This window comes from Arvicola amphibius, chromosome 9, assembly GCF_903992535.2.
Source record: "Arvicola amphibius chromosome 9, mArvAmp1.2, whole genome shotgun sequence".
Taxonomy (NCBI): domain Eukaryota; kingdom Metazoa; phylum Chordata; class Mammalia; order Rodentia; family Cricetidae; genus Arvicola; species Arvicola amphibius.
The window spans coordinates 37,231,590-37,249,845 of NC_052055.2; the positions used below are offsets into that span (position 1 = coordinate 37,231,590).

General features: G+C 43.7%; 1 protein-coding gene across 1 annotated transcript in view; it reads left to right on the forward strand.

The window, feature by feature from the left end:
• Enthd1 (ENTH domain containing 1) overlaps positions 1–18,256 on the forward strand; it is a 114,151-nt gene that overhangs the window by 29,880 nt on the left and 66,015 nt on the right. The window contains exon 3 of the mRNA XM_038343522.1: positions 16,863–16,981. Within this exon, the coding sequence (XP_038199450.1) occupies positions 16,863–16,981 (119 nt within the window). The remainder of the gene's footprint in view (positions 1–16,862; positions 16,982–18,256) is intronic.

Genomic DNA, 18,256 nt, shown 5'->3' on the forward strand with positions numbered 1-18,256 from the left:
TCCATGACTTCTGGGGCTCCTCATGCTCAGTAGCCAGGTACTGACTGCTGAGTCCAGCTTCAGGGCTGTTGGTATTTGGCCCTCTATCCAGCTCTGTGAAGCAGAGGTGAATCTTTGTAAGTAATATGTATACATAGGTCTCACGCTTGCATGGTAGGCCCTTTACCGTGGAGCCATCTCCCAAGCTCTTCCGGCCACTTCCTGACTCTCTTTCTTCTTGAGCTTTTTAACTTGAAATTTGAATGGTCAGAAGAAATTTGGAGGAACAACAATGTGGGAGTCACAGTTCCCTTCACCATGGAACTTGTAACAGAGGCCAGCCCAGGGACACACCTGCACAGATTAGCATAGACCATGTCAGACAGTAATTCGTCCTTTACCCGAAGGGAAAAGCAGTCAGGGACAGAATGACAGTGATGACTTTATTTGGGGACAGATATGGGGTGGGGCAACGTTTTGGAGGAGGGGAATTTAAATAGAGACCTAGCTGCAGTGCTGAACCAGGTGGCCTGGGGAAGGAGCAGAAAGGTCACATGCTCCTGCCCTGAGCCAGACACAGCTTGGGTGATGGCAAGCTAACGAAGTGAGTCCCTAAGTCACTGCAAAAGTAGCTCATCTCTGAGCCATATTTTTGAGGCACACAAGAAATTCCAGTCTGTTGCTTTATATTCGTAGAGTAAGTTGTTTTCAAATCCAAGTCATTCAATGCTATCGCACATCTCAGTCACCAGGAAGAGCTCTGAATGGCTTGACTTTTTTTTTTCCATCATGAACCCAAGGCACAGTGACCCACAGCTGAGCCTCCAGTATCAGGAGTCCAGTGAGGAGAACTGAGAGTTTGAGGCTAGCCTGTGCCACACAGGTGACCTGGCCTCAAAGGAAAAAAATCCTGGAGCTTTGTTAGAATGCACTTAGTAGACACATATATCTAGAATGGCCTGCCGTCTTCCAGGCCCTGCACCGCACATGGTAGGCAACTCCTGTGCTCTGCTGTCGTGGGAGCGACATTACGAGATATACTGTGCTCTCAAGTCAGCTTCACAACAATGGGCTCCAGGAGTGAGGCTGTGCTGAGTACTGCTTGAAGTGCATGTTTAGATGCTGATGCTGCTGGAGCCCTGGTAATAGAAACTCGGTTAGATTATTTCTGTTTCTGTACTAGATACATAGATGTCTGTACAAGATACATAGATGTGTGCATTTATGTTTAGAAAGGAGCAACTGGGTCGAGTAAGTTTAGCTGTAGTATCATCTCCATAGTCACATTTCCATGAAGGTGTCGGATCTCACGCTGTACTTTAAAGGAAGAAGTAAAGCAGACATTTTGGGATAAGAATAAGAAAAGGAAAATTAATTGGGCAGGGGCCTCCCAGTGGGACAAAGGAAGTAGCAAGTGGAAGCCGGGGAGAGGGGGTTAGAGATGCATCTAAAGTGGGTGGTCACAAGTCTTGAGCAATAGATGGAGCCACAGAAATCCTAGTGCCTTAAATGTAGGGGTCGGTTCTTTCCTTCTCTAGTAATGCAGAATAGGTTTGAGGATTGATGTGGTTTCCTGGGATGCCAGGAGCTTCAGGTTCTCTTTGCTATACCGAACTCATGCATAGCTACCTGAGTGCCAGCCACCACAGCTGTATTCTAACTGGACGGAGGAAAGAGGTGTTGAAGATATGAATGCTCCATCCTGCTCAGTCACACTTAACATTTTGGCTTGCATGCTCTTATCACTTTGCCACATGGACACTCCTGGCTGCAAGGAAGACTGGATAGCTGCGTGTCAACTGTACTTATTTAGAAGGAAGTCAGAAGGAGGGGAGAGTAAGTAGAGGAGACAGTAGAATAATCTCAACCACAGTGGGGAAGAGTACAAGCAGAAGGTGGACTGAATGTGTAAGACCTGCTTGTGTACTAAATGGAATAGAAACGGACTTTGAATATGCAGAGAAATGTGGGCAGATGCTTGAAAGCTTCCTGAGCAATTAGCAAAAGGCATAATAAATGGTATTTGGAAATTTCAATTTGCTAGAACTTGCACCTAGGAAGCAGTTCAGTACTTGAACAGGAGGGATGTTCAGCTTAGTCACAGAACTTCGCTCTCTTATTACAGAAAACAGCTGTTTGGGGGAGATAATTCTTACTGCTTTGTGTAGAAATGAAGGAGGTATGGGTTGTAGGGAAACTATGAGGAGCAATTGTTTCTGTCTGGGCATAGGACTTGCTCTGGGCAGGAGAGATGAGGGGACAGTCATGTTTGACGACAGCACCACATAAAGAGGCTAAGTGGATGTCCTACTGGAAAAGAAAGAAACTGAAAATGACTTCCACATCTGGGTTAGAGGAAAGAGAGGTAGGCAATGACATTGTGCAGGTAAATTTCCATCCACGGGAGTGTAAAGATGTCTCTGCCTTATTTAGTTACAACGAGATGTGAAATTGAGAGCATCACTAGAAAGCCTGGAGCTGAAACAGCTGCTCTGACTGCTTCGAGGTAAATTTGCAAGGGAAAGAGCGCTCTGAAGGTGATGAACCTTCGCACATCACCGCTGCTTGTTTCTCATTCCTACTCTTGGATGTTTCCCTAAGTTTTAATTCTCGTCAATTGCTTGGGTGGTTTTTGTTTGGGAGGTTTTGATTTTGAAGGCTAATTACTGTGTGATGGCCAGCAGCAGGCTGCAGAGAGTAGCAACCCGGCCTGGATCTGCGGGTCATTCAGGGCTGCTCTCTCTAGAAGCATTGCTTACCCACGCTGACACCTTGGAGCTCTCTGGGAGGTGTGGTCTTTGTAGGAGTTTCCTCTGTACCCCAGGAGGATTCCTCTGGGCAGCGGAGAACGTAATAGCATTGTGTGCCTTGAGAGCATTCCTGTGCAAACAGTACACGAAGGCTGTGGAACCGGTCGCACTGCTGTCACCATCCTGCCAGAAGCAGGGATGCCATGTCTGCACTGGCAGCCTTGGTGGAGAGTCAGGCTTGCTCACCTCTGCTCACACAACGACAGCTGAGGGTGCTCATCACACACTGTGTGCCGCTGAAACACTTGGGTTGGTGAGGCCTACCGTTGAACTTGGCCATTTTAAAAGTAAGCATAAAACCCTATAGTCTATACCCCTGCCTTCCCAAACTAACAGATTTTATTAAGAGTACTGACTTCAAGTCTGCCTTTCTTTGGTTTTTGTTTTGGAAAAGTTACTTTGTTCCTGTAAAATAATACAGGCTCATTGTAAAGATCTAGTCTCTTCTAAGTGACAATCCTAAATTATATAATGAACATAATTCTAGGCATAAGTACACACAGAGGTGTCAGTAACAAGAGCTATGGATAGCCTAAAGGAGTGTCATTTCCTTTGTGGAGGAGAGGAGCAGGGTGTCACTGTGCAGCTCAGGCTTACTTTGAACTCAGCCCTCCTGTCTCAGCACCCCAAGTTCTGAGATTACAGGTGTGCACCAACCCAATATATGATATAACTTATGGTGAAACTTTTTCAATGTCTGCTCTAGCAATAACCCTGGGGCTCTTCTGTTGCATGATCACCAGTGTTATAAGGGATGTGAGAGGTCACTGTCCCCAAGGACTACTTCTTCCAGACGGTGCTACAAAGTAAGAAGAGAACATGTGAGCTGAAGTCGGCAGGACTGGCATTTGGTACCAGCGGTGCTTTAGGGATTGACTCACTTACGGGCATCACTGGTGATGTTCTCTGTGCCTCAAGCATGGGAAGGGGAGTCTTGAATGCCTTCTCAGGGAGGAGAGAAGTGCTCCCTTAATAGGAGCTGACATGGGTCTTGCAGTTCTCTGCAGAGAGAAGCCACCTCAGGTCACCAGTGAGTCCCTGGGATTTTCACCAGGTGAAGTCAAGCAGCACGCTCCTAGGCCAGCATCACCACAGCAGAAGGTAATAGGTGAGGGACACGCCAGTCCCTTAAGAATGGTCAGATACAGAACGCTGCACAGACGTGTGTTTAAACATGTATATAAGTAAAGGATGGAATCAACACAACCAGTTTTAAAGAAATTTTAAGTACTAAATGGATGAATTTTTAAAAAATTTAAATTAGAAAAATTTAAAGAGAAAACTACTTTAGCAAGTTAGAATATATGCCCCAAAATAATTATTTCAGAAGCAAGTTTGGAAAAAAGAGAATGATGAATAAATGGTAAACATGTACACAGGACTAAATATTTTCAGTATAAAATAATATGGCTTAACTTTTTAGTTAAAAATGACAGCTGAGTCCCAGCACGTGGGAGCCTGAGGCAGGAAGGTTGCCAAAAGTTTGAGGCTGGCCTGTGCTGGTAAATGGCTCTAAAGGTCCTTGTGTCGTTCTGAGAGTTGAGACTATCTGACTCCAAACTTTCACCAGTGAGCGTATATAAGCTTTCCAGGAACAATTTCCAAACAGAAATAGAATGCACAAACTCACAAAAGGAAAAAAATGTAATAAGAAAATATTAAAATTTTTACAAATATGAGAAGCATACATTAAATCAAGTAGAAATTTAAAAAGTAAACTGATGAGATTAAGCCCAGATTTATTAATCAAGACAGATATTAGCAGATGGAACTCCTATTAGAAGGCAGAGACTTATCAGATGAGGACAAAGAGATCCAGATGCATGATGCAAGTCTAAATTCATGTTGAGGGTGAAAACAGGGGATAGGAAAAAATGTCATAACCTAACTAAAACAATAATGATAACGAAAAGCAGGAGCCATAGATATGACTCAATGAGAAAAAGTACCTGTCACTAAATCTGGTGACATAGGAGAGAACCAGTTATGAAAGTTGTCTTCAACCGACACACACACACACACACACACACACACACACACACACACAGAGAGAGAGAGAGAGAGAGAGAGAGATACAATAATAAATAAATGTAATACAATTCAAACTAGTATAGTTATAGTAAGATCTGACCAAACAGAATAAGAAAGGTAATGAAAAAATATTCCCCAAGAAGATAAAAAGCTTTTAAGCATGAATATTCCCAGTAAAGTAACTTCAAAGAGTGGGAAGCAAGCTTTGGTAGGACTGCAGAAGGAGACTGAGCTACTGTCATGGTAGATAATTTCCAGACATACCTTTCCATTCTCACAGAGGCCAGAGGAGGGCATCAGACTCCCTGGAACTGTTGTTACAGACAGTTGTGAGTGGCCATTTGAGTGTTGGGAATTGAACCCCAGTCCTCTGGTAGAGCAGTTAGTGCTCGTAAACCCCGAGCCATCTCTCCAGTCCCAGCATGTGTGGACATGCAGCTGCCATGGTACGTCGAGAGGCCAGAGGGAGGACAGCTTAGGGGATCAGCTTCTGTCCTTTCACAGTGTGGGTTTCAGGAAGTAAACTCAGACGGTCAGTCTTGGTGGCAGGTGCCTTGATAGATGGCCCAATACACATACTTTTAAAGATGCCGTTTATAAATTTAAAAATCATGACTACTGAGGAACAAATCTTAGAATGTGTGAGATCAATACATTGTGGATTATGATGCAGAATTGAAAAACACTAAGGAAGAACTGTAGATGGGAAAATAGTCCATGTTTATTGAAGTAATTCAAGTATGTCAGTTGTCTCCAAATGGAAGAGTTGGTGAGGGTTTTTCTTTCTTGGTACCACTGTTGTTTTGACCGGGTCGATTCTCTTATGACTGCCGTACATTGTGGGTATTCTCCTTGCCCCCTTCCCCTGGTGACAGTGGTACATTCTTTACCATTGTGAGAATGAATCAAAGAAGCCTGCAGACATGGCCAGATGTCCCCGTGAGCCAGAATTGCCTCCAGTGGAGAACTGCCAATTCAGCGCAATTACAATCAAAATTTCCAGAAGGATTTTTAAAACTCAACATGATGGACTGATAATAAAATGTGTTTGGAAAAAATCAATAAGTCAAGAATAATACATGCCATGTGAACACATATACCACACACACACACACACACACACACACCAAGAATAGTCCAAACAAACTGTGGTCCATTGTAGTTCCCATCACATCTATAATTTCAATGCATGGGAGACTGAGGCATGAAGAGCTTGAGTCCTATAGTGAGTCCCTGCCTCAAAACAGAAAAACTGAACATTCCCAAAGAAAGGTGAAGGGCTTCCTTCCTAACTAAAGCTAGAAACATGGTAATCAGAGCTTGCTATTGAGGCAGGCAGGTGCATGTATGAATGGGATAGAACACTGTGCCCAGAAAACAGCTGTGCGTTTTGCAGTCCTAATAAAGTGACGGTGACATAATTTCAGATTTATGAGGGAAGGATGAATTGCTCAATAAATAATAGAACACCCCCCTACACGTACACTAAAAAAAAATGAGATTAGGTTTCCTTCTCAAATCTTGCATGCACACAAAAATTGTAGATAAATTAAGTATTAAAGGCATAAAAGTAAAATTTAAAAGTATTTAGAAGAAAATTTTGGAAAATGTATTTTCTGTAATATTAGGATAGAGAGATAGTCTTTTTAGACATAATAAAGAAAGTGGGAATAGGGTCTTACTTCTACCACGAGTCCCTGGGATTGAACTCAGGTACTCTGGCTTGGTGGCCTGTACCCTAACCCGCTGAGCAATCCAGATAGACAGAAACTATTTTTTTTCCTTTTTTTTTGGTTCTGGGACTTGAACTCCAGGCCTCATCCATGCTACACCAGCACTTAGCTCTGAACTATGCCCTCAGCCCTGGAGACAGCGCAGATTGTAAATAAACAACAAAGGAGCTAGTGAGTGAGCCCTGCGGTAGGCAGTTTCTGCTGCTAGCACAGTGTCCTGTGTCTATCCTCCTCCCCACCGGGGTAGAAGCTGTGGATGATTACCTGTAATTGCTGCATTGCATGGTGGCAGGTCATTTAGGTGGACTTCATCTAATCACAGCACTCAGAAACATAGTGCCTTCTCCAGCCACTTTCAGAGGACAAAGTGAGAGGTTCCAAGTCAGAGCAGGACATAGCACGCTGCTGCTGTTCTGAAGATGAGGGGTGAGGAAGGTAAGCGCTTCTAGTAGCTGCAAGTAGGCCCTAGTTACCAGCGACCAAGGAAATAGGACCCTCAGCCAAGAGGAGCTTAATTCCACCAAAACTCAAATGACCTTGGAAGTAATTCTTCCTCAGTCCTCAGACAGGAATTCTGACACCTTGATTTTGGCCTCAGACCCAGAAGCAGTTCAGTGTGAAGAAGTGTCTCCTTGCTTTCTTCCTGCTGCTTTTGTATTTAAGTCTGACTCGTGTTGATTTTTGCGCGGTAGTAAAGTCAGGGTCTTATTTCGTTCTTCTGCCTGTGAATATCAGGTTTTCCCATCCCCTCTTACTGAAGCACCCATCTGTCCTCTCTCTGCCGTGTGTTCTTGGCACTGTTGATGCTCAGCTGACCGTAAGCATGTGGATTCATTTCTGAGCAGTCTGTTCTGATCCATGGGTCTATATGTCTGGTTTGTTCCAGCACCAACTGTTCTGATTGGTTTTTGTGGATTTTTCTGTCGTAGATTTTGAGATCAAAACCCACCATATAGAGAGGAGAAAGAGATCAGAAGACTGAGAAATTTCTTAACATATATAACTGATGAAGGATTAGCGTCCAGAGTACATAAAGAATTCCCACAAATCGGTGTAAAGCGGGGCAAAATGTTCAGAAAAATAGGCACGGAGGACATTTTCTAGTGAAATGGAGGAAACATGTAAGGAAACAGGGAGCACTGTTCATGATGTCAGCCTTGCAGCATTATGATAGCAACAACAGCTGTAAGAGGAAATCGTGAGCGAATATAATTTCCGACAGCTTCAGGACCCCTGGAGCCACTCCTCTCTCATGGTTTCAGTTGGACTCCTTATCAACTGTCTTCCCCATTGCTCCTTCTTATTTCCTGCTCTGTGAGGATGCATTTGTTTACTTGCCTGGTTATTTACTTACAGTCATTAAGGATGACCCACCTCTTGACATTTTGACATGCTATTGTCGCCTACGAATGCATTGACCCACATTCATAGCTCTTCTGGCATGCACGTGGCCCATGGGCTACAGTCAGACATGCTTATTGAAGACAGTGACGTTAATGGCTGTGAGTTCTAGCTCAGGAGCCACGTGAACTGGTTTTGGTGTGATCTTGGATATACTGTTTAAGTCCTTCCCTTGCAAATTGGCCTTCCTGATGTGACGATAACGTAGACTGTTGTGGAGTTGGCGCGTGAGGTAGACGAGCTGACACAGCTACCGTACAATGAACTTGGCTGTCATCTTTTTCATTCTTCCCATCACATCTGAGACCAGTTAGAGTTAGAGTTTGCGGGTGTTTCTTACTGTATTTCCTTTCTTACAGAAAACTGAGCTGAAGCCATGTATGTTTTCTGTAGAACACCCAGACTCTGCTTTGTTTCTTGGTCTCTTGTGAAGGGTTTTGCCATTCTTTCCGCTTGGGATTTGTGACCTGGGTCTGCAGGGCAGGAAGATAACCTTATACTTGAGCTAATCTGGCTAACTCAGTGTAAAACCGGTTGTCCCTACTCCCGGTGTGGCAGCATCTGCACACACCTCTAGCCATTCCCACTCTAATGGGGGACAGTGTGAAAAAGCAACACTGTCCTTTCAATTCCGGGTTCCAGACATCTGCACGCTGCAAGGCCCCACCGCTGAATCTCCCCGTACAGGGTTTGGGGAAGAGTGCCATTCTGGGCCTTGTTTCTTTTCTTGACCATCAATCATTTTATTGTCTTTAAAGGTCAGTTACTTTTAATTATGTCTACTTGCATATAAAGTTCTTGTTTACTTTTTGTTTGTTTGCTTGTTTTTGTTTTTCTATTCCAATCAAAGTTTCACCCCACTGCCCTCTTCCCAGTCCCCCATCCCCATCCATTCCTCCTCCACTGCTTCTCTTAGATATAACCAGGCCTCCAGTGGATATCAGCCATGGTATAAGTTGCAGCGAGACTAGGCACCTCCTCTTCTATTAAGGCTGGATGAGGCAATCTGGCAGGAGGAATGGGCCCCAAAAGCTGCCAGCACAATCAGTGACAGTCCCTGCTCTCACTTTTAGGAGTCTTATACACCTAGTTACACAACTATAATATATATGCACAGGGCCTAGGTCAGTCCCATGCAGGCTCCTTGGTTGTCAGTTCAGGCTCTGTGAGCCCAGGTTAGTTGGTTCTGTGGGTTTTCTTGTGGTGTCCTTGATACCACTGGGTCCTATAATCCTTCCTTCCCCTCTTCCACATGATTCTTCAAGATCCACCTAATGTTGGGCAATGGGTCTCTGCCTCTGTTTCCATCAGTTGCTGGGTGAAGCCTCTCTGAAGACAGGCTAGGCATCAGTGGGTTTTCTTTTGTTACTTTTAAAAGTTAGTTTTGTCTTAAAAATATCTCACTGAGTGTTGCATGTTGAGTTATGGAAATCTTGTGTGTGTGTGTGCGCATGTGTACATACATGTCTCTGTGTATGCATGCATGTGCATGTGTATGCATGTCTGTGTGTGTTCCCACGTGCTTACTAAGGACTGAGCTTCTTACGTGTCAGCTAAGTGTCCACCCTCTCAGCTCCTCCCCGGCTTGGGTACTGGGGAACCCCCTGCAGTCTCACTCGGCTCTCTCTGTTCCGGAACTGAGCATTTAACAGTTTTTGAATTCTCCCATTATTCTTGAGACCTCTTGGTAGCTGTGACTTGGATCACATGTGTTTATGGACAAAAGGCTGAAATGAAATTGCCTTAACTCCCTCTCCAAAGATCCCCAGTAATAAAGTAGGCTCTTCATTCTTCTCCTATCTACCCACTTCATTTAGCTTTTCAAAAAAAAAAATCTTTCTAAATGCCTGTTTCTCTTGTTTTTATTCATCTCACTCTTAAAAACTGTTTTTTCCTCAGCAAACCCTAAAAATTCACCTTTCAAGAAAAAAACATATTTGTACACCCTGTCTCTGGTAACAAGAAATAGCCAGAAGCAGGACAACAGAGCAAAAGAGAGGTGTCTCTGGAGTGGGGCTTCTAGAACGTTTCCTCGAAGGTCATGGTGCTTCATTCCCTCAGTTGCTGGAAAGTTGGTTGCTAAGGTCCCTACCCATCCTTCTCTGGGAAATCCTTATAGCAGGAGAGAGTCTCTTTGTCTAGGGTCATGGTCCCTCCTGAGGGTGTGTGTTCTGATGGGCTGTGGTCCAGCTCTCTTGCTTCATGACAGTAACTGAGGAGAGCCTAGCTTGACAGCTTCTAGAAGGATCTATTGCGTCCTCTCTTGCTCTAGTCCAGTCCTTCCTCCCGCACCCCTCGTGTACCTTAGAGGGTGTTTTCTAGGGAACTCAGCAGTAGCTTTCTCTCCAGATAGAAAACAAAAGACAGTAATAGCAGGCGGATGTGAAAGAGGAAAAAGAGGAAACAAATGCAAGAAGCGCTGATGGCTGCTGAGTTTGGGTGTTGAACACGTGTGTGCCGCATGTCATTCTTGAGCCTTTTCTGTGAGTTTAAAATTGCGAGGAAAATGAAAGTTTTAAGAAGTAAAAGCGAGATCAGTTGTGTGGGAATACTCAAGTATAATAATGTTCCAAGAGGATGAAACGGAGCAGTGTAGTGGCTCATCTGCAATCCAGAAGATTCGCTGTGAGTTTGAAGCCAACCTGGATCACACAGTGAGAGAAACTGGAGTCAAGATTCCAAAAATGTGTGAGTTTGAAAAATTACAAACTCCATCAGCATGAAACTACCTTTATACCTTCCTGGTTCTTCAGTAGTTCCCTGAACTTGCCTTGCCTTGCCTCACCTTCTTTCTCTCTTGTGTATGTTCATGTGTAGCATATATGTTTGAAGATGTGCATGTGTAGAGGCCAGAGGTCAATTTTGGGTGTCTTTGTTAATGACGCTCTACCTTAGTTTTTGAGATGCAGTCTCTCGCTGAGCGTAGGCCTTGCTGATTCAGTTAGGCTGGATGACTCCTGAACTCCAGGGACCTTCCCATCTCTGCCTTCTTAATGCTGGGCTTCCTAAGTGCACACCACTGTACCTGGCTTTTTATGTGGCTTCTGGAGATCCCAACTCAGATACCTCATGTGGATATAGCAAGCACCTTACCAACTGAGCCATTGCTTCAGCACCTGGGTGTTTTCTAAGGTAGAATATATTATCTTTTATGAAAACTTTTTTTCTTAACCGAGTCTTACTGCGTTGTCCAGAATGGCCTCTGGAGCTGGGCTATGGCTCTCCTCTTTCAGCCTCCTTAGACTGCAGTGCATACCACCATCCTGGTTCTGAAGAATGACTCAGCGTGACTGAGAAAAGTTTACTGAGAGGACCCTATTGATCTATGATGACAGCATTTGTTAATACTAGGAGACAGTTTGGATTTGTTGGTTTATGGGGTATCTCAAGTCCAGGGTTACAGTTGCTCTGATAATGTCTTGTAGCCTGTTGGTTCCATATCTAGCCTAAGAGCTGTCACGGGCCCGCCAGTTCTGCTTTGATGTATTATCTGAGTGCTGCAGGCTCAACAGGATCTCCAGCCTCTCCAGATAGTCTCCACACAGTTCTGCAGCTGCAGCCCTGAGCCGCTCATCTTCCATGCCTCCCTGGCATTACTTCCTGTGGCATTTTCAGTCTTGACTTGTGAAAATCCAGAAGTGCATGTATAGTCACCTAATCTAATGGAGCACACCTCACTTCCAGTGTGTGCTGTCTGATATCAAGCAAGGAGGACCATGCATGTCCATAGGCTCTCTGCAGCTGACTGCTTTTCTTGTCTGCAGACAGATTCATCGCACTTGAGCCATTGTGTTGCCTAGTTTTAACTGTCACCTTGACACAACCCAGAGTCGCCTCACTGAAGAATCTCAGTGAGGGATTGTCTAGAGCAGGTAAGCCTGTGGGCATGCCTGTGCAGGGCTGTCTTGCTTGTTAATTGAGGAGGAAAGACCCACCCTTGTGTGGGCAGTGCGGTGGCCTAGGCTGGGTTCTGAACTCTGAAAGAGTAAAGAACGCGCACTGTGTACAAGCAACCATGATTTCATTTCTCCGCTCTCAGCCCTGGCTGTGATGTGACTAGCTGCTTGGCTTCCTCTTAATGACGGACTGTGATCTGCAATTGTAAGCCAGATAACCCTTTCTCCTTCTTCTTTCCTCAAGGTTACAGCAATGGAAGTGAAAGGAGAGGGGTGATTCTGGGCCAGTGCATCTCAAAACATGCATGGAGGGTCCCCTGTGTGAGTCGTCCTGTGCTTGACTTCTCTCACAGTTTGCTCAGAACTTTCTGAGGTGCTTATTAACCGACCCTCTGCTGTGAAAGCCCAGACCCATGTCATTTCAGAAATAATTTTGCTGCTGACTACTGAAGGAGAAATCATTATAGTTTTTTGGGTACTCTGAGTCCCACTGTTTGCCAAGATTAATTAGAAAATGTCCAAGTAAAAATAAGTCCATTTTAATTACTCATTTTCATGTAAGGTTACAACAAAATGAAAAGCTACAAACATAATTTCGGTAGGATCTGGCACCTACTATTCTTGTGCCTTCTGTCCAAGAGGTTCCTTCTGCCAGACATGATTTCTGACTTCTGTGTTTTCTGGGATGCATACCATCCCTCAAAACCCCTTCAGATTTACTTGAGGATGTTCTATAGTCACTTAGGAAGGCCAGTTTTTCACTGTAAGCTTGTCTGTGTGCGGGGCTTAACTTCCTGTCAGACTGTGGACTTCTTGAAGGTAGAACCTGTCTCATGCGGACCTGTTGCTTCTAAGGTGTTTTTCTTATACGATCCCAGACTTATATACTTCTCATAAATTTGGGGGCTTGAATGTGAAATTTTTTAAAGGTAAATAACTTTAAAGTCTGGCATGTTATATGTAGACATAAAAGAAGAAAAGAAAACCAAGCCTGGTATGATGGCATATACCTCTTGAGGTTTGAAAGAAAATGGCTCCCATAGGGAGTGGCATTATTAGGAGGTCTGGCTTTGTTGGAGTAGGTGTGGCCTTGTTGGAGGAAGTGTGTTACTGTGGAGGTGGACTTTGAGGCCTCCTATGCTCATGTTATGCCCAGTGTGGAACATGGACTCCTTTTGCTGTCTGCAGATAAGAGATCATGGAGAACTCTTAGCTTCTTCTCCAGCACCATGTCTGCCTGCATGTTGCCGTGTCCCACCATGATGATAATGGACTAAACCTCTGAAACTGTAAGCTAGCTCCAATTGAATCCTTCATAAGAGTTGCTGTGGTAGAGGTGCCTCTTCACAACAATAGAAATCCTAACTAAGACACCTGTAATCCCAGATATACTTAGGAGGCTGAAGCAGGGGCATCATGAGTTCAAGGCAATCTGAACTATAAGTGAGACTGTCTCAAAATAAAATAAAAAGAGCTCATGCCTAGTATGCATACTACCCAGTTCATTGTCGAATACAAAACAGAGAGAGAGAAAGAGAAGAGAATTTTACCACATGTATGTTGTTACTTTTTATTTTTAATTATGTGTATGTCTGTATGTGTGTCTCTGTGCAGGTTTGTGCACATGAGTGAGTGCTAGTGGAGACCAAAAGAGGGTTTTAGTTCTCCCGGAGTTACAGGCTGATGTGTAGCGCTGAGTGCTGACAATCAAACTCAAGTGTTCTGCAACAACACTGCGTGTTCTTACCCACCGGCTGCTCTCCCACTCCCTCCCACATCTTAAGGAGTGTAAGCACTGTTAGGACTAAGACCTGCAGGCACTCACTTAAAACACGGGGTCCTTAACTGTGGAAACTTTGTGTCATTCCTTTCTCTCGGGGAAGTCAGATTTGATTTCATAACCCTCACGGAGTCTTATCTTTATATGTAGTATTCTCAGGATTGCAAGTCTTTTTAAATACATGAATAAAGTGTGGTTTCAAAGCAGAATCTCACCGTAGAGCCCAGGCTGGATATCCAGGCTGACTTCAAATTTAGTCGTTCTGTCTCCGCCCAAGTGCGGGCTTACAGACATGCAGCCATCATTCCAGGCTAGATTGCCTTCTACTACACAATCTATCAAAAGCACGGAATTCATAGTACATTCTTATAAGTACTTATCACACACAACGAGTCAACTTAATTGGAAGCATATGCTTTTATGAGAGAAGAGGGACCATTCACCCACGTGAACACCACTCATTGCTCACTGTAAGCTGCATCCGTCGTATCTCAAGATCTGTATAGACAGAAATGCTGCAAAAACCTTGTTCACATAAATCATAGCCAGGACTAGCAGGTATTTTATTGTGGCACTGTCAATCAGTCCTATGATTTCCTTTCAACTAATGTGCCACCAATTACCTAGTGGCTTACTGTAGAAATACTTCCTATCTCTTGTCAACTGTAACTTGATGGAGTCTTTCTTCCATGCTATTGAAGCAAAGAGTTGGGAACACATTGTTTGGGGAAAGATTTTTCTAAACACTCATTAGTAATAATCTACTTTTTCAATTGCTGGGAATAATACAAAAATCGACTGTACTAAATTTTATCAACTATTAATTACATTTGTTGTCCAACCTAATCAAAAATTCCAGGGAAATGAAACTGATGATGTATTTTTCAGAAACTGATTTTATAGTTTATACTTGAAATGTTTTCAGTTCTTCAGAACAGCATATTTGGTTTATGCAATTTTTAGAAATATCTCTCATATAATCTATTTGAGAAATGCAGCCTTCATTGTGAAAACAATAAATTGAATGGGATTTCAAGTGGGCTTTTCTCCATAAAATGCCTTATTTATTCTAATAAATATAAGAATTTCTCCCATTTCTTTTGTGGTGGTTTGGATAGGAATGGCCCCCATAGACTCATGTGTTTGAATGCTTGACCCATAGGGAGTGGCACTATTAGGGAGTGAGAGAGTAGGTGTGGCCTTGTTGGAGGAAGTGTGTCACTGTGGAGGCAGGCTTTAAGTCTCATATGCTTAAGCTATGCCCCAGTGAACTCTCAGTTGCTTCTCCAGCACCATGTCTGCCTGCATGCTGCCATGATGAAAATGGACCAACCTCTGAATTGTAAGCCAGCCCCAATTAAATGCTTTCCTTTTAAGAGTTACTGTAGTCATGATGACTACACAGTAATAGAAACCCTACCGAAGACAACATTCAAATCTCTGTATCCTTTACAATTGCATTTTTATTTACTTGTTTTGGGTGCATAAATGCATGTGTATGTGTGCCCATGCATGCCATAGCATGTGCGTGGAGGTCAGAGAACAACGTGTGGTGCCTTTACCCACTAAGTCATCCTGCCTGCCATCTGTTTGGAGTGGGGGGCTTCTTGTGGAGCCCAATCTGGCCTTAGAATCTATATGTAGCAGACACTGACCCTGAACTCAGGATCCTCCTGCCTGTGCCTCCACAATGCTAGGATTTCAGGTGTGCCCCACCATGCTCCCACAGGATTCCTAAACCCTCTCCTAAGGTGGCTAGCTCAGGCTCGGAGCCTTGTGAACTGTTGCACTGATAACATGAAGATGTCCCTCTCGCCCCCCACCCATATATGCAGGCTTTCATTGCTCTGCTCTCAGGGGACTCTTCCTTGGGAGTGATGTGTTGTTTGATCAGAGCTGAGGATGGAAAGTCCATGAATGTTAAATGAAATTGGCCATCTGTCCTACTGCTCCGTGCTGTATGTAATACAGTTTTTCTGAATATCAGGTGTCCTGGTGTGGACCGGCATGAGTATCCCATATTGCCATGATTTTGCTTTTCAAAAGACTATGTCTGGGACAAGATGCTGGGCCTTCCCTGTCTTGACTAAATGAGGTCTCCTTGAGGTGGCTTGCTTGTTTTCTGTTCCTACTATTGGTACCTTATATTTGGGGAAGAAGACCCATTCACAAAGTGGATGAATGATAAGTCTTTGATTTGTGGAGTAGGGGAAATTATGAATGGCAAAAAGGAAAGAGCTGGCCAAGCCTTCTCAGGCAGATGAGCTTTTGGAAGAAAGATCTGCAGATGTTGCAGAGCTGGAAATTGGTTCCATTAAAAAGGTCAGTGTGATCTTAGGCCCTGGGAGTACTTAGGCTCCCCACAAGTGTACAGACACCAACATGAAGACAGAGGTCTTATACCTCTTATTGTCTACCACAGCATCCCAAGATAGAGTATCACTAATACTTTTTAGAGGTCATATATGCTGAGTAACTGCTATACAACTGAGCTAAGTCCTGGCCTAAAGTTTTACCGTTAGAGCTGGTACTAATAGACAGTAACTAATCTAGGAAGATGAAGGATATTAAGACTGAAAAATATGCCAAGTGTCTCCCATCCAAGTACTAACCAGGCCCAACCCTGCTTAGCTTAGATCAGACGAGATGGGGCACATTCAGGGTGGTATGGCCGTAGACAAAATATGCCAAATGTAATAAACATAAACAGACATACCAGTTTATCTTCTTTGGTGTATTTTCTCTTTTATGCTTACTTTTTTGTTTTACATTAAAGGTTTATTTGCCTCCTCAAATAATCTATATATTTATTCTTTGTTCCTCCTACACAAAATACACAAGATTCACCTTTCTGGATTAAGAATCCTTAAATATTATAATACTTATTGTCATCATTCTTGCAATTCTAAGATTCCCACTTAATAGGCTTTGTAAGTTCTGGTTTGTTGTATGATACTATGTGCTTCACTATAATTACCACTACATTTTACATTATTTTCAAAATACTTCAGATGATAAAACTATAACATAATTGCAGTGTGAAGGACCATACTTCACACTGTAGATTTTCGCCAGTGTTGTAAAGTAGTGCATCCTCAGAGGTGGATATTGGTGTGTGATGTGAATTTAATAGGTGGAGTTAATCTTCAAAAGTAATTAAAGTTATATACAAACCAAAAATAATACACTTTTTCCAAAGTAAAGCTTTGTTGACAGTTTATGTTGTTGGCAGAAAACACGTCCAAGGCAAGGCTGAGGCTGGAGCAGTGCCAGGATGTCCCCTCGCCTGCTGAACCCTCCCTGTCCAAGGACTCTCCTCCGCTCAGGATGAAGACATGGAGATCAACAGAGGTGAGATGCTCCAGTTCCCTTTGCCACTGTGCCAGGTAACCAAGCACGTGCGTTAAAACCTGAGTGTGTTCTTTTGCAACTCTGTGGGTTATGTGCTGAAAGATGCATCTCGACATCGGCGTTTTATGTTATTCAGGGTTTTAAATATCAACAAGGTAAAATCATGTTGAGTTTTCTTTTAGTTTGTGCTATTTATTTTTTTCTATTGCTTTGGAATTCTTTCTGCTTGGTATCTATTAATAATGCATTTGGACCATTTAATCTGTCAATTATTTTTTGTCTTCCATCATCCCTGCTGCATTTTAGGCTGTCTTCCAGTCCGTGTGTCCTTTCGTTTGTTGGTGCCTAGCACTGTCCCTGCCCTGGAGTTGTTTCCATTCCAGCGTCCGCCTTCCCTCCCAGGCCCTCGGGTCACTTCTGTTCACTCACCCTCACTTAGTTCTGTTCTTGTGCACTCTTCTCTAAGTGCTAATTGTAGTGCTAAAGAGTTTCTCCAGATCGGATGGAAGCACAGAGACAGATGTTAGGTGAAAAAGTCCTATAGAAACATGCGGCATTTCGAGCGGGGAAGGCTGGGATAGCGGACACAACAGCAGCCCCTGCTTCCCCTTCACTGACTGCCTCTCCATTGTCCTTTCGCGGCATCTGCACATATTCTATTCTGATGTTTTTTTAGATCTGTTTATTTTCATTTTGTCAAGAGTGAACTTTTTGATTTTAGACTATTGGATCATAAGCTTTTCTTGCATGGGTCATGTGTATGTGTGTATGTGCGTACGCGCTCGCGCGTGCGTGTGTGTGTGTGTGTGTGTGTGTGTGTGTGTGTGTGTGTGTAGGTATAGAGTCCCTCTTAGCCTCCCTGATTAACAGGTCCTCATTTGCCTGCTCCTGCCATTCTGCAGTGCTAGCTGCAGGACTTACACTAGCAGGTTGAGGTTCCCCTCTTCCACTGATGTCAGAGATATTATATTGCCCATCTGTTCTGTAGAGCCAGGTCAGTGTGTCCCATCATGTGACCAGCTGCTGGAGAAGTGTGTGTGTCCCCTCGTCCCCTCAGGTGGCTCCTTCCTCCTTCCTGTAATAACAGAGATCCAGTGTGCTGCCTGCTCTTCCTTTCCTATGAATGCGGCTCCTTGACCATCTACTGCATTTCTTGGGAAGGGGGTTTGGAATCTTGACTCTTTCCTCAGCCCTTTTAGGTACTGAATTTAATGGCTTTCCTATGACTTTGAAAAGGGATTTATATCATTCAATTTTACTGTCCTTTAATGTACA